The following is a 15,732-nucleotide window of genomic DNA, read 5'->3' on the forward strand; positions in this document are numbered from 1 at the left end:
TGTACTACAATGGATTACTTTCCGACGTACATATACACTGTTAAACTATTCATTTAATTTCTAAAATAGCTGTTAATCGATAAATATATATACGTCTATCCTAAAGTACATAAACTAAACCATTTTTTTTATTTAGCAGGAAAGGCTCACTGAGCTACGTAGCTATTTTTTCAGAACCGACCTGGCCACAAATGATAGCGCATCGAATTTCTATTATCGCGTGGACATTTAAAGCAGCCACAAATACTCTAAGCGCATGTTTCTAAATGTGGAGGGAAAACCGGAGGACCCGTAGAAAAATCCACATCGCCATCGGGAGAGACACGCAAACTCGGGATCGAACCCACGACCTCCTGTTTACCAGGTGAGGTAGTTAACATCTCACCACCGCGGTGCCCTGCGAAAATAAACCTCACTGATCCCAGTCAGTGGCCGATTCAGCCAATCATCCACCCCGGGGGCGATACATTGAGTACTAGGTCCGGGGCTTGTGGTTGGACGATCGCAACGGCTGCCCCGGGCGCGAATCTGTGAGTGGTGCCGGCAATGGATGGGGTACAGGGAAATGCACAGATTATATCAAAATGCAATGCATAACCAGTGCCGGATTAAGCTAGTGCGGGGCCTGTAGCATATGTTATAAACGGCCCTAAATGAAATAAAATAAACATGTAAATATTAAAAACATACATTTTTAACTTGCATATTAAAGAAATTGTATTCTATGGGAACCTCATTTGCCAGTAAAAATATGATAATTGGTTCTTTACCCTTCTATCTGGCAACAAAACTGACACCTTTTTACAAGGAGTCATGTTTGCATAGACCGCAATACCTGCAGTCATAATACAAACAAAAGAACATAACTCTGATAATGTGCACTGTCCTTAAAGTTGATTGATCCACACCCGAGACAGCTTTCCTTAGAGCCTAGTCTCATATGGGTTGGACCAGATGACGCCAAACGGCGCACAACTCAAAGACAATGCACCATCAGAGTATGAGAGCTCGGGGCAAGCATCTACACTATGGGAACCTCATTTGCCAGTAAAAATATGATAATTGGTTCTTTACCCTTCTATCTGGCAACAAAACTGACACCTTTTTACAAGGTTCCCATAGTGTAGATGCTTGCCCCGAGCTCTCATACTCTGATGGTGCATTGTCTTTGAGTTGTGCGCCTTTTGGCGTCATCTGGTCCAACCCATATGAGACTAGGCTCTAAGGAAAGCTGTCTCGGGTGTGGATCAATCAACTTTAAGGACAGTGCACATTATCAGAGTTATGTTCTTTTGTTTGTATTATGACTGCAGGTATTGCGGTCTATGCAAACATGACTCCTTGTAAAAAGGTGTCAGTTTTGTTGCCAGATAGAAGGGTAAAGAACCAATTATCAGTAATTGTATTGTTAATATGCTATACAGCCAGATAATACGACAAATCGCTAACCTTAAACACCCAGTCGTCCATAAAACTTGAAGGCAGTGTAGTACTATAGTAACAGATCAATTGCAGAATTACCGAACCGGAATTGATAGCTTGAAAGCGTTTAGCGCGGGGCCCTTGAAAGTGCGGGGCCCGTAGCTACTACATATGTAGCTACATACTACATATGTAGTATGTAGCTACTACTAGCTACTACTACATATGTAGCGACTACATGTGTAGCTACTTGTGCTACGAGGATAATCCGGCACTGTGCATAACAAAGCATGCGCGTCGTGGAAAACACACCTGGAAATATGGAACTTTTCGCGCGTGCAACTTATCCTTTCGCAGCAGCAACAACAACAACAAAACGTTTCAAGTACACATTTTTTCAAGTACCACATTCAAGTACATTTCTCCAACGTGATCAATTCTCGCCCCCTCTGCCTGTGACAATTGTAACGTGTCACCCATGACCCCCACCCCCCTCTGTTCAGCATCACTCTCCGCATGTGTCTTGAACTTCTTTCGCACCGCACGTAGCCAACCAACCGTGCTAATCAGGGGGATGGGGGGTCCGTGACCCCCTGTGAAAGGGTTCCTTACCAAAATCCGCATCTCCCCCCCACTGAACAGAGCTCACCCTCCGTCTGCATTATCTTCTAACCCCGCCTGCAATTAATGCGACGACGCATGGCCGTCGTCGGGGTTGAATTCGATGACGATGGCAGTAATTTCCACGCAGCAAAGCCGCGTCGATGCGTCCATGCCCCGGGGGGGGGGGGGGGGGGGTGGAGCGCAACATCGCAACGCTGGCCGCGGTGACCGAGGCGGCTATATAAGCGACGGCGTAGGCACAGGGCAGTCAGGCAGGGGCAGGGTAAGCGGAGGAGTCAGGATACGAAGTTGGAAAGGAACGCTTCGAGGTGCGAGCCAGAGCCATGTCACCTCGTGGCGAGGTGCCCGTGGTACCGTCTCTGCTGTCCATGGTGGCGGTGTTCATGGCGGTTGCGGCGATGGTAGTGACGGCTGATATGTTCCGACCGGGCATCGTGCAGGTGAGCGAGCGGACGCACTTTTCTCACCACCGAAGTTGTGTGTCAATATCTATCTATCGATCTATCGATGATGATGATGAAAAATAAGTAGAGATTTTACCCTTTCTCGCATTAAAGGAGGAGGTGCTAAGATGGTAGAACAAACGAATAGATGCATTTCGATTTAAAGCTTTCGTGACTGCAGGGATTCATCTTCTTGGTTCTTTCGGTAAAGTCACGTAGAATGGAAATAATAAAATAATAAAAATAAAACATAATAAAATAATTCTCACGACGTTTCGGCCACAACGCAAGCAGCCGTCCTCAGGTGGAGAACAGGTCTGTCGAGAAGACAGAGTCTGAATGACACACCCCAGGCTTGGAGCGTCTATTTAAGCTTAGAGTCGCGGCATCTCTTCAGAAAGGTGAGAGACTCGATTAGCTGAGCCTTCTTATCCCGGAGTTTGTTTAAGGATGGGCCGAACATGATTTAGTCCGTATGAAGGCGCTGACTCGCTGACGATACTAAAACCAGTCATAACAGGAACCATACATGATAATTGGCAATACAGTATATGGAATATATGTACTTACTGAATATTGAAAAGACCAAATTCAATCCACAGGCTGAGAATTGACAAATCTCACCGGCTGTCGTCGAACTCAATTCAAGACTACGACTAAAATAAAATAAAACATTAAACTCTTATTAATTGTTAAGTATATTCTCCAAAATGACGATGGTGATTTGGAGTCACTTCTGAACTAACACTATAAAACTATTCCTAATTTTACCAGGTAAGGCCCACAGAGCTGTATAGCTCTTTTTCAGAAGCGACCTGATAGCCTCAAAGAAGTGGCTTATCAAGAGTATGTATTTTTTTATTTTATTTTTTTCGTGACTTTACTTTACCGAAAGAACCAAAGAGTAATTCCTGCAGTCACGGAAGCTTCAAATCAAATCTTAACACCTGTTTTGTTGCCAGATAAAAGTGGAACCATAATCTCATGATATGGAAATGTATAGCAGCAGCCAACTGCTCTAAACGCATTTCGATTATAAATGTGGAGGGGAAACCCCGGAAGACCCGGAGAAAAATTCACGCGACCGAGGGGAAAGAAAGAGTCATGCAAACTCCAAATATAAAGGCGTACGATTTTGGATAGAACCCACGACCTCCTGTATACCAGGCGAGGTAGTTAACATCTCTGTAGCGCTGCACTGATGCTTTATCCCCAGGTTGTCCGGTTTCATCTCGCATGATGCTACAAATGAACGTTCGGCTTCAAGTTCGACCGATATTTGTTTAATAACTGCGCTTCTCCCAATAAATTGGACTCGAAGCGCCGGAGAGGTAACATCATAATGTCGGCAATAAGAGTGTACGAAAGAAATAGATTTAAACACAACTATGATGAACATAAAGCGATTAAATCTTGTAGGAACATTTCAAAAAGAAAGGTTAAAAAAAACAAGTGTATAATCTTACTATATATAAATCAACTTGAAATACAAGATATGAAATAAGAGTCATCGGGGGAATACCCGCGGAACAAACGAGGGTGGGTGTCACCCCACGTGGGCTGGGATTTCTCTGGGTTCTGCGATTTCATCTCAAGGATCTTATCTCATCTCGATTCATATCGCAGACTCACCTCGCCCCATCGCCTTCCCTCCACGACCATGTTAGATTCCAATAATAATGATAATAGACTCCGGAATAAATTAATCAATCAAATTGTTGTTGTTGTTGGAAGCGTACCATGCTTCGGAAAAATAAAGAAAATGTATTTCTTTAAAATAAAATAAAGATAATTCCTTTCGAATCGGGGGAAGGACACCAAACTGAACACAAAAAGCAGTGCTAAGGAAATGAGTTTTCAATTTAGCATAGTAGTGCAGTGTATAGTAGTGTATAATGCAGTGTATCACAAAGTCTGTGTAGTGTAGTGTATAGTGCAGTATGTATGTTGAACTTCTTTCGCACCGCACGGAGCCAACCATGTTAATCGAAGGTGCGGGGGGAAGAACAAACCAAACACAAAAAGCAGTTTAAAAAAATGAAAATGATGATGATGGCTCTTGTGATTTGTACGTTATGTTTAACCTCAGGCAATTTCTTTTCTTGATTCCAGCAAAACGACGACGACGAACACATCATCTCTCGACGCAGCCAGGGTAAGAATTAAAAAGCCCAACGTGTCTGTTCAAGATGCTACCTGCGCGTCTCAGTCTTTGTTCGGCCTGCGTCACGCATCTCACGTGTTGTCGTCGACTGTGCTTTACCCCTATGTTATATATCATTTATTATAACGCGATTTATCCACAATGTGGTGTTCTTCAGGAACACAACGACCGCATTATAGGAGAGCAGACTGTAGAACCTATCGTACAACTTTCAACCATGAATCTTTTCTACTTTTGACAGCACGTTCTACGCTATCCCCCCCCCACCTTCGATAGAGCCACGTGCGATTGTTTATTGAAGGGCCTCACACGTGTCTCGGGAAGAGATGCCGGGTTGGCCACCGCCCTGACCCTTGCTGCCCCCACTGTGGCACTCACAGACTGCAGCAACAAGCAGACGGCCGACGTCTACCTCCTGGTGGACGGCTCCGGCAGCGTGGGGGCCCGCAACTTTCAGCTGGTGCTCAAGTTCCTCGCCAAGCTGGTAGACAAGCTGGACATCGGCAAGGACAAGGTCCGCGTGGGCATGGTGCAGTACAGCGGCCACAGGAGGAGACCCAAGATCAAGACGGAGTTCGACCTGGGGAAGTACGCGGACAAGGGGAAGCTCAAGGACGCCATCCAGGGCACCAAATACATGCGCGGATTCACGTTCACCGGAGCGGCGCTGCGGCACACTCTGCAGCTCTTCAAGAGGCAGGGACGCCCCGGCGTCGGCAAGGTGAGCCTCGCGATGGGAGTGTCACCGGAGGCAAGCAGGGAAAGATGTGGTCATTATAATGGGACTCCCTCCCCCCCATACACAATTGGGAAGAAGCACTGGAATACGATTTACCAACTTAGCACGGTTGGCTACGTACGGTGCTAAAAAAGCTCGACACACACACGAGGACGGGGTGTAAAGGGATCCAAGACAAAAAATCGCAAATCCACATTCACAAATGAACACAAGCGTAGACCCGTGACATCACAAAGCCACGATGCCACACGTGCCATTCGTTGCTCTCTGGTGTGCTTTTAGTGCAGTAAAGAACGTCGTTTGGAAAGAGGTCCGACATTTTTCTGCACGTGCTGGGAGCTGTCTCAGGATGATGATCAGACGATATGATGACGATGACAATAATTAAGACCGGTATGGGATAATGATAACGATTGATTATGCCAATACTGCCGTATCTCCTTCCCAATGATTGATGTAATGATGATGCTGTGTTAGATGATGATGATGTTGTTGTCAATGATCATATATGATGATGACGATGACAATAATTACGATCGGTATGAGATAATGATAAACGATTGATTATGCCGATGCTGCCGTATCTCCCACCCCCCACCCCGGCTCAGATCTTGGTGCTGGTGACAGACGGCAAGGCCAGCGACAGGGTGAAGAACCCCTCGTACGAGGTTAAGTCGAGCGGCATCGTCCTCTTCTCCGTGGGCGTGGGCAAGGCGGACCGCAAAGAGCTGGCCATCATGGCGTCTACGCCTGTCGACAAGCACATGTTCCACGCCACCAACTTCGCAGGCCTCGACTCCATCATCACGACGCTCACCTCAACCGTCTGCACCGCCGCGCAGGAGGCCAAGGCGGCGGTGCCGGTGACTGCGGCGACCCAGGCCGTCGCCTTGCCGAGTAAAGGTGTGGGTGGTCTGTGCGGCACCGTCTCGCATTGAAAACCGCATTTTCTCAAGTCAGTTTATTCTCACTAGATTCGAAGCTTTCGTGACTGCAGAAATTACTCTTTGGTTTTTTCGGTAAAGTGATATAGAAATACATTTTATAATAATAGAATACGACGTTTCGATTGCAACACAAGCAACCATCTTCAGGTAAAAATGAAAGAGAAAACAAACATAGTAAACTTGGAAATATAAAACCAATACAACACAGACAGTCGGCCAATACAACAGTCAACACTCCACCTGGTGGATGACGTTCTTCCTATAATTGCTAAATTTGAGAGAGAGACAGAACATAGGCACGGAGACACACAGACAGACACACAAGCAGAGAGAGAGAGACTCACACAGAGACACACAGAGAGATGCATACAGAAAATACCCAGGAAGGTCCTTTGTTTTTGTGGGAAGTATGGGTAGGCCTCACATATTAGTGGCATGCTCCAGGTTCATCAGAAGAGCCTCCAACTCATTTTCAGAGTGAGCAGCGATGATTTGATCAACATACATAACAAGATTGACCAATACAGAACCACCCCCTCACCGCACCTAGGCATACATCATTATCCCATTATATCTGTGTAATAAGGGACTCGATCCTGGTTCTGTCTCCGTCGTCCTTTATTCGGGTTCTTACACTTTTCCCGCACGGCCCTCGCTCAGAGCTCTCCCCTTGGCAGCTCCGTAGCTGCCCTCGCTCCCGTAGCCTCCACACCTCTGCAGCTCCGCTGCAGACCCCTTGTGCAGTCCTCCGGCTGCGCTCACTGCAGCTCCATCGCTGCTCTTACTGCAGCTCCACTGCTGCCCGTCGTTCCTCCGCGCTTGGTCACCGCTGGCCGACGGTGCCAAGTCTTACTCCCCCGTGTGTGTGGCGATCTCGCCACTCCTCGACCTCCGCCCTGCGTGGCCTCACTCTAACTCCGTCTCCCACACTCTCCCGTCTCTTCCGGTATCTCTCCCTTAAGACCTCACCCCTCTCACCCACGTGACCTAACTCCTCCCCCCATGACGTCATATCCGCGAAGCCGTTTACGCCCGCATTACATCTGTACTACGCGGAAATTCATCCAATACAGCCATGGGTAGCCTCTCGAACGACATGGTCAGAGAAGATGTTAAATCGTGTATGGGTAAGAGGACATCGCAAGGTGAACAGGGGACGGCTCCAACTCCCAGCCAAGGGCCTGCCTACCATAATGAAGGTCCTTAACGATTGTGAGCAGAGGGGGTCAGCGACCCCAGAGAGCACTGGACTATTGATGGTATCGTAAGCCTTGACCAGGTCAATAAAGCAAGATGTAGGTAGGTCCTGTTTACATTCCCCTACGCCTATGCTGCAGCAGATAAACAGCGACTATGGCATCTGCGCAGGACCTCCCTGGTCTGGAGCCACACCGGGGCCCCTCCACAATGTTGTGCCCTCGACGAAGGTTACGTTTGCCCCCCCCGCCTCCCCAACTCCCATCCCCCTCTTATCAATGGAACTTTGATTAGAGGGGGTGGAACTATGTTGCGTAAGTAAGAATAAGCGGTTGTACGGCTGCCTCGGCATAGCGTCGCACAAGGCATTGGGATGCTGCTGGATGCTTCTAGATGCTAACTGCACGTCTCAGTCTTTGTTCGGCCTGCGTCACGCATCTCACGTGTTGTTGTCGACTGTGCTTTACCCCTATGTTATATATCATTTATTATAACGCGATTTATCCACAATGTGGTGTTCTTCAGGAACACAACGACCGCATTATAGGAGAGCAGACTGTATAACCTATCGTACAACTTTCAACCATTAATCTTTGCTACTTTTGACAGCACGTTCTACGCTATCCCCCCCCCCCCCCACCTTCGATAGAGCCACGTGCGATTGTTTATTGAAAGGCCTCACACGTGTCTCGGGAAGAGATGCCGGGTTGGCCACCGCCCTGACCCTTGCTGCCCCCACTGTGGCACTCACAGACTGCAGCAACAAGCAGACGGCCGACGTCTACCTCCTGGTGGACGGCTCCGGCAGCGTGGGGGCCCGCAACTTTCAGCTGGTGCTCAAGTTCCTCGCCAAGCTGGTGGACAAGCTGGACATCGGCAAGGACAAGGTCCGCGTGGGCATGGTGCAGTACAGCGGCCACAGGAGGAGACCCAAGATCAAGACGGAGTTCGACCTGGGGCAGTACGCGGACAAGGGGAAGCTCAAGGACGCCATCCAGGGCACCAAATACATGCGCGGATTCACGTTCACCGGAGCGGCGCTGCGGCACACTCTGCAGCTCTTCAAGAGGCAGGGACGCCCCGGCGTCGGCAAGGTGAGCTTCGCGATGGGAGTGTCACCGGAGGCAAGCAGGGAAAGATGTGGTCATTATAATGGGACTCCCTCCCCGCCATACACAATTGGGAAGAAGCACTGGAATACGATTTACCACCTTAGCACGGTTGGCTACGTACGGTGCTAAAAAAGCTCGAGACACACACGAGGACGGGGTGTGAAGGGATCCAAGACAAAAGCTCGCAAATCCACATTCACAAATGAACACAAGCGTAGACCCGTGACATCACAAAGCCACGATGCCACACGTGCTATTCGTTGCTCTCTGGTGTGCTTTTAGTGCAGTAAAGAACGTCGTTTGGAAAGAGGTCCGACATTTTTCTGCACGTGCTGGGAGCTGTCTCAGGATGATGATCAGACGATATGATGACGATGACAATAATTAAGACCGGTATGGGATAATGATAACGATTGATTATGCCAATACTGCCGTATCTCCTTCCCAATGATTGATGTAATGATGATGCTTTGTTAGATGATGATGATGTTGTTGTCAATGATCATATATGATGATGACGATGACAATAATTACGATCGGTATGAGATAATGATAAACGATTGATTTTGCCGATGCTGCCGTATCTCCCACCCCCCACCTCGGCTCAGATCTTGGTGCTGGTGACAGACGGCGAGGCCAGCGACAGGGTGAAGAACCCCTCGTACGAGGTTAAGTCGAGCGGCATCGTCCTCTTCTCCGTGGGCGTGGGCAAGGCGGACCGCAAAGAGCTGGCCATCATGGCGTCTACGCCTGTCGACAAGCACATGTTCCACGCCACCAACTTCGCAGGCCTCGACTCCATCATCACGACGCTCACCTCAACCGTCTGCACCGCCGCGCAGGAGGCCAAGGCGGCGGTCCCGGTGACTGCGGTGACCCAGGCCGTCGCCTTGCCGAGTAAAGGTGTGGGTGGTCTGTGCGGCACCGTCTCGCATTGAAAACCGCATTTTCTCAAGTCAGTTTATTCTCACTAGATTCGAAGCTTTCGTGACTGCAGGAATTACTCTTTGGTTTTTTCGGTAAAGTGATATAGAAATACATTTTATAATAATAGAATACGACGTTTCGATTGCAACACAAGCAACCATCATCAGGTAAAAATGAAAGAGAAAACAAACATAGTAAACTTGGAAATATAAACCAATACAACACAGACAGTCGGCCAATACAACAGTCAACACTCCACCTGGTGGATGACGTTCTTCCAAAAATTGCTAAATTTGAGAGAGAGACAGAACATAGGCACGGAGACACACAGACAGACACACAAGCAGAGAGAGAGACTCACACAGAGACACACAGAGAGATGCATACAGAAAATACCCAGGAAGGTCCTTTGTTTTTGTGGGAAGTATGGGTAGGCCTCACATATTAGTGGCATGCTCCAGGTTCATCAGAAGAGCCTCCAACTCATTTTCAGAGTGAGCAGCGATGATTTGATCAACATACATAACAAGATTGACCAATACAGAACCACCCCCTCACCGCACCTAGGCATACATCATTATCCCATTATATCTGTGTAATAAGGGACTCGATCCTGGTTCTGTCTCCGTCGTCCTTTATTCGGGTTCTTACACTTTTCCCGCACGGCCCTCGCTCAGAGCTCTCCCCTTGGCAGCTCCGTAGCTGCCCTCGCTCCCGTAGCCTCCACACCTCTGCAGCTCCGCTGCAGACCCCTTGTGCAGTCCTCCGGCTGCGCTCACTGCAGCTCCATCGCTGCTCTTACTGCAGCTCCACTGCTGCCCGTCGTTCCTCCGCGCTTGGTCACCGCTGGCCGACGGTGCCAAGTCTTACTCCCCCGTGTGTGTGGCGATCTCGCCACTCCTCGACCTCCGCCCTGCGTGGCCTCACTCTAACTCCGTCTCCCACACTCTCCCGTCTCTTCCGGTATCTCTCCCTTAAGACCTCACCCCTCTCACCCACGTGACCTAACTCCTCCCCCCATGACGTCATATCCGCGAAGCCGTTTACGCCCGCATTACATCTGTACTACGCGGAAATTCATCCAATACAGCCATGGGTAGCCTCTCGAACGACATGGTCAGAGAAGATGTTAAATCGTGTATGGGTAAGAGGACATCGCAAGGTGAACAGGGGACGGCTCCAACTCCCAGCCAGGGGCCTGCCTACCATAATGAAGGTCCTTAACGATTGTGAGCAGAGGGGGTCAGCGACCCCAGAGAGCACTGGACTATTGATGGTATCGTAAGCCTTGACCAGGTCAATAAAGCAAGATGTAGGTAGGTCCTGTTTACATTCCCCTACGCCTATGCTGCAGCAGATAAACAGCGACTATGGCATCTGCGCAGGACCTCCCTGGTCTGGAGCCACACCGGGGCCCCTCCACAATGTTGTGCCCTCGATGAAGGTTACGTTTGCCCCCCCCGCCTCCCCAACTCCCATCCCCCTCTTATCAATGGAACTTTGATTAGAGGGGGTGGAACTATGTTGCGTAAGTAAGAATAAGCGGTTGTACGGCTGCCTCGGCATAGCGTCGCACAAGGCATTGGGATGCTGCTGGATGCTTCTAGATGCTAACTGCGCGTCTCAGTCTTTGTTCGGCCTGCGTCACGCATCTCACATGTTGTTGTCGACTGTGCTTTACCCCTATGTTATATATCATTTATTATAACGCGATTTATCCACAATGTGGTGTTCTTCAGGAACACAACGACCGCATTATAGGAGAGCAGACTGTATAACCTATCGTACAACTTTCAACCATTAATCTTTGCTACTTTTGACAGCACGTTCTACGCTATCCCCCCCCCCCCCACCTTCGATAGAGCCACGTGCGATTGTTTATTGAAGGGCCTCACACGTGTCTCGGGAAGAGATGCCGGGTTGGCCACCGCCCTGACCCTTGCTGCCCCCACTGTGGCACTCACAGACTGCAGCAACAAGCAGACAGCCGACGTCTACCTCCTGGTGGACGGCTCCGGCAGCGTGGGGGCCCGCAACTTTCAGCTGGTGCTCAAGTTCCTCGCCAAGCTGGTGGACAAGCTGGACATCGGCAAGGACAAGGTCCGCGTGGGCATGGTGCAGTACAGCGGCCACAGGAGGAGACCCAAGATCAAGACGGAGTTCGACCTGGGGCAGTACGCGGACAAGGGGAAGCTCAAGGACGCCATCCAGGGCACCAAATACATGCGCGGATTCACGTTCACCGGAGCGGCGCTGCGGCACACTCTGCAGCTCTTCAAGAGGCAGGGACGCCCCGGCGTCGGCAAGGTGAGCTCCGCGATGGGAGTGTCACCGGAGGCAAGCAGGGAAAGATGTGGTCATTATAATGGGACTCCCTCCCCCCCATACACAATTGGGAAGAAGCACTGGAATACGATTTACCACCTTAGCACGGCTGGCTACGTACGGTGCGAAAAAAGCTCGAGACACACACGAGGACGGGGTGTGAAGGGATCCAAGACAAAAGCTCGCAAATCCACATTCACAAATGAACACAAGCGTAGACCCGTGACATCACAAAGCCACGATGCCACACGTGCCATTCGTTGCTCTCTGGTGTGCTTTTAGTGCAGTAAAGAACGTCGTTTGGAAAGAGGTCCGACATTTTTCTGCACGTGCTGGGAGCTGTCTCAGGATGATGATCAGACGATATGATGACGATGACAATAATTAAGACCGGTATGGGATAATGATAACGATTGATTATGCCAATACTGCCGTATCTCCTTCCCAATGATTGATGTAATGATGATGCTGTGTTAGATGATGATGATGTTGTTGTCAATGATCATATATGATGATGACGATGACAATAATTACGATCGGTATGAGATAATGATAAACGATTGATTATGCCGATGCTGCCGTATCTCCCACCCCCCACCCCGGCTCAGATCTTGGTGCTGGTGACAGACGGCGAGGCCAGCGACAGGGTGAAGAACCCCTCGTACGAGGTTAAGTCGAGCGGCATCGTCCTCTTCTCCGTGGGCGTGGGCAAGGCGGACCGCAAAGAGCTGGCCATCATGGCGTCTACGCCTGTCGACAAGCACATGTTCCACGCCACCAACTTCGCAGGCCTCGACTCCATCATCACGACGCTCACCTCAACCGTCTGCACCGCCGCGCAGGAGGCCAAGGCGGCGGTGCCGGTGACTGCGGTGACCCAGGCCGTCGCCTTGCCGAGTAAAGGTGTGGGTGGTCTGTGCGGCACCGTCTCGCATTGAAAACCGCATTTTCTCAAGTCAGTTTATTCTCACTAGATTCGAAGCTTTCGTGACTGCAGGAATTACTCTTTGGTTTTTTCGGTAAAGTGATATAGAAATAAATTTTATAATAATAGAATACGACGTTTCGATTGCAACACAAGCAACCATCATCAGGTAAAAATGAAAGAGAAAACAAACATAGTAAACTTGGAAATATAAACCAATACAACACAGACAGTCGGCCAATACAACAGTCAACACTCCACCTGGTGGATGACGTTCTTCCAAAAATTGCTAAATTTGAGAGAGAGACAGAACATAGGCACGGAGACACACAGACAGACACACAAGCAGAGAGAGAGACTCACACAGAGACACACAGAGAGATGCATACAGAAAATACCCAGGAAGGTCCTTTGTTTTTGTGGGAAGTATGGGTAGGCCTCACATATTAGTGGCATGCTCCAGGTTCATCAGAAGAGCCTCCAACTCATTTTCAGAGTGAGCAGCGATGATTTGATCAACATACATAACAAGATTGACCAATACAGAACCACCCCCTCACCGCACCTAGGCATACATCATTATCCCATTATATCTGTGTAATAAGGGACTCGATCCTGGTTCTGTCTCCGTCGTCCTTTATTCGGGTTCTTACACTTTTCCCGCACGGCCCTCGCTCAGAGCTCTCCCCTTGGCAGCTCCGTAGCTGCCCTCGCTCCCGTAGCCTCCACACCTCTGCAGCTCCGCTGCAGACCCCTTGTGCAGTCCTCCGGCTGCGCTCACTGCAGCTCCATCGCTGCTCTTACTGCAGCTCCACTGCTGCCCGTCGTTCCTCCGCGCTTGGTCACCGCTGGCCGACGGTGCCAAGTCTTACTCCCCCGTGTGTGTGGCGATCTCGCCACTCCTCGACCTCCGCCCTGCGTGGCCTCACTCTAACTCCGTCTCCCACACTCTCCCGTCTCTTCCGGTATCTCTCCCTTAAGACCTCACCCCTCTCACCCACGTGACCTAACTCCTCCCCCCATGACGTCATATCCGCGAAGCCGTTTACGCCCGCATTACATCTGTACTACGCGGAAATTCATCCAATACAGCCATGGGTAGCCTCTCGAACGACATGGTCAGAGAAGATGTTAAATCGTGTATGGGTAAGAGGACATCGCAAGGTGAACAGGGGACGGCTCCAACTCCCAGCCAAGGGCCTGCCTACCATAATGAAGGTCCTTAACGATTGTGAGCAGAGGGGGTCAGCGACCCCAGAGAGCACTGGACTATTGATGGTATCGTAAGCCTTGACCAGGTCAATAAAGCAAGATGTAGGTAGGTCCTGTTTACATTCCCCTACGCCTATGCTGCAGCAGATAAACAGCGACTATGGCATCTGCGCAGGACCTCCCTGGTCTGGAGCCACACCGGGGCCCCTCCACAATGTTGTGCCCTCGACGAAGGTTACGTTTGCCCCCCCCGCCTCCCCAACTCCCATCCCCCTCTTATCAATGGAACTTTGATTAGAGGGGGTGGAACTATGTTGCGTAAGTAAGAATAAGCGGTTGTACGGCTGCCTCGGCATAGCGTCGCACAAGGCATTGGGATGCTGCTGGATGCTTCTAGATGCTAACTGCACGTCTCAGTCTTTGTTCGGCCTGCGTCACGCATCTCACGTGTTGTTGTCGACTGTGCTTTACCCCTATGTTATATATCATTTATTATAACGCGATTTATCCACAATGTGGTGTTTTTCAGGAACACAACGACCGCATTATAGGAGAGCAGACTGTATAACCTATCGTACAACTTTCAACCATTAATCTTTGCTACTTTTGACAGCACGTTCTACGCTATCCCCCCCCCCCCCCACCTTCGATAGAGCCACGTGCGATTGTTTATTGAAAGGCCTCACACGTGTCTCGGGAAGAGATGCCGGGTTGGCCACCGCCCTGACCCTTGCTGCCCCCACTGTGGCACTCACAGACTGCAGCAACAAGCAGACGGCCGACGTCTACCTCCTGGTGGACGGCTCCGGCAGCGTGGGGGCCCGCAACTTTCAGCTGGTGCTCAAGTTCCTCGCCAAGCTGGTGGACAAGCTGGACATCGGCAAGGACAAGGTCCGCGTGGGCATGGTGCAGTACAGCGGCCACAGGAGGAGACCCAAGATCAAGACGGAGTTCGACCTGGGGCAGTACGCGGACAAGGGGAAGCTCAAGGACGCCATCCAGGGCACCAAATACATGCGCGGATTCACGTTCACCGGAGCGGCGCTGCGGCACACTCTGCAGCTCTTCAAGAGGCAGGGACGCCCCGGCGTCGGCAAGGTGAGCCTCGCGATGGGAGTGTCACCGGAGGCAAGCAGGGAAAGATGTGGTCATTATAATGGGACTCCCTCCACCCCCATACACAATTGGGAAGAAGCACTGGAATACGATTTACCACCTTAGCACGGTTGGCTACGTACGGTGCGAAAAAAGCTCGACACACACACGAGGACGGGGTGTGAAGGGATCCAAGACAAAAGCTTGCAAATCCACATTCACAAATGAACACAAGCGTAGACCCGTGACATCACAAAGCCACGATGCCACACGTGCTATTCGTTGCTCTCTGGTGTACTTTTAGTGCAGTAAAGAACGTCTTTTGGAAAGAGGTCCGACATTTTTCTGCACGTGCTGGGAGCTGTCTCAGGATGATGATCAGACGATATGATGACGATGACAATAATTAAGATCGGTATGGGATAATGATAACGATTGATTATGCCAATACTGCCATATCTCCTTCCCAATGATTGATGTAATGATGATGCTGTGTTAGATGATGATGATGATGATGTTGTTGTCAATGATCATATATGATGATGACGATGACAATAATTACGATCGGTATGAGCTAATGATAAACGATTGATTATGCCG

General features: G+C 49.8%; 1 protein-coding gene across 1 annotated transcript; it reads left to right on the forward strand.

Moving 5' to 3' along the window:
* The first annotated feature begins 2,369 nt into the window (after window positions 1-2,369).
* LOC144951240 (matrilin-1-like) lies at window positions 2,370-12,838 on the forward strand. The gene is made up of 8 exons (XM_078881390.1): window positions 2,370-2,486; window positions 4,602-4,644; window positions 5,034-5,374; window positions 6,001-6,295; window positions 8,290-8,630; window positions 9,257-9,551; window positions 11,542-11,882; window positions 12,509-12,838. The coding sequence occupies exons 1-8, from the start codon at window positions 2,370-2,372 to the stop codon at window positions 12,836-12,838; spliced, it is 2,103 nt and encodes a 700-aa protein (XP_078737516.1).
* Window positions 12,839-15,732: the final 2,894 nt, after the last annotated feature.

The sequence above is a fragment of the Lampetra fluviatilis genome, chromosome 61 (assembly GCF_964198595.1).
Source record: "Lampetra fluviatilis chromosome 61, kcLamFluv1.1, whole genome shotgun sequence".
NCBI classification, from domain to species: domain Eukaryota; kingdom Metazoa; phylum Chordata; class Hyperoartia; order Petromyzontiformes; family Petromyzontidae; genus Lampetra; species Lampetra fluviatilis.

Bases quoted from the DNA above. Each gene is read 5' to 3' on its own strand.
- LOC144951240 (XM_078881390.1), top strand. From the start codon at position 2,370: ATGTCACCTCGTGGCGAGGTGCCCGTGGTACCGTCTCTGCTGTCCATG. The intron at 4,645-5,033 runs GTAAGAATTAAA...TGGCACTCACAG, and splicing joins CATCTCTCGACGCAGCCAGG to ACTGCAGCAACAAGCAGACG. The intron at 9,552-11,541 runs GTGTGGGTGGTC...TGGCACTCACAG, and splicing joins CGTCGCCTTGCCGAGTAAAG to ACTGCAGCAACAAGCAGACA.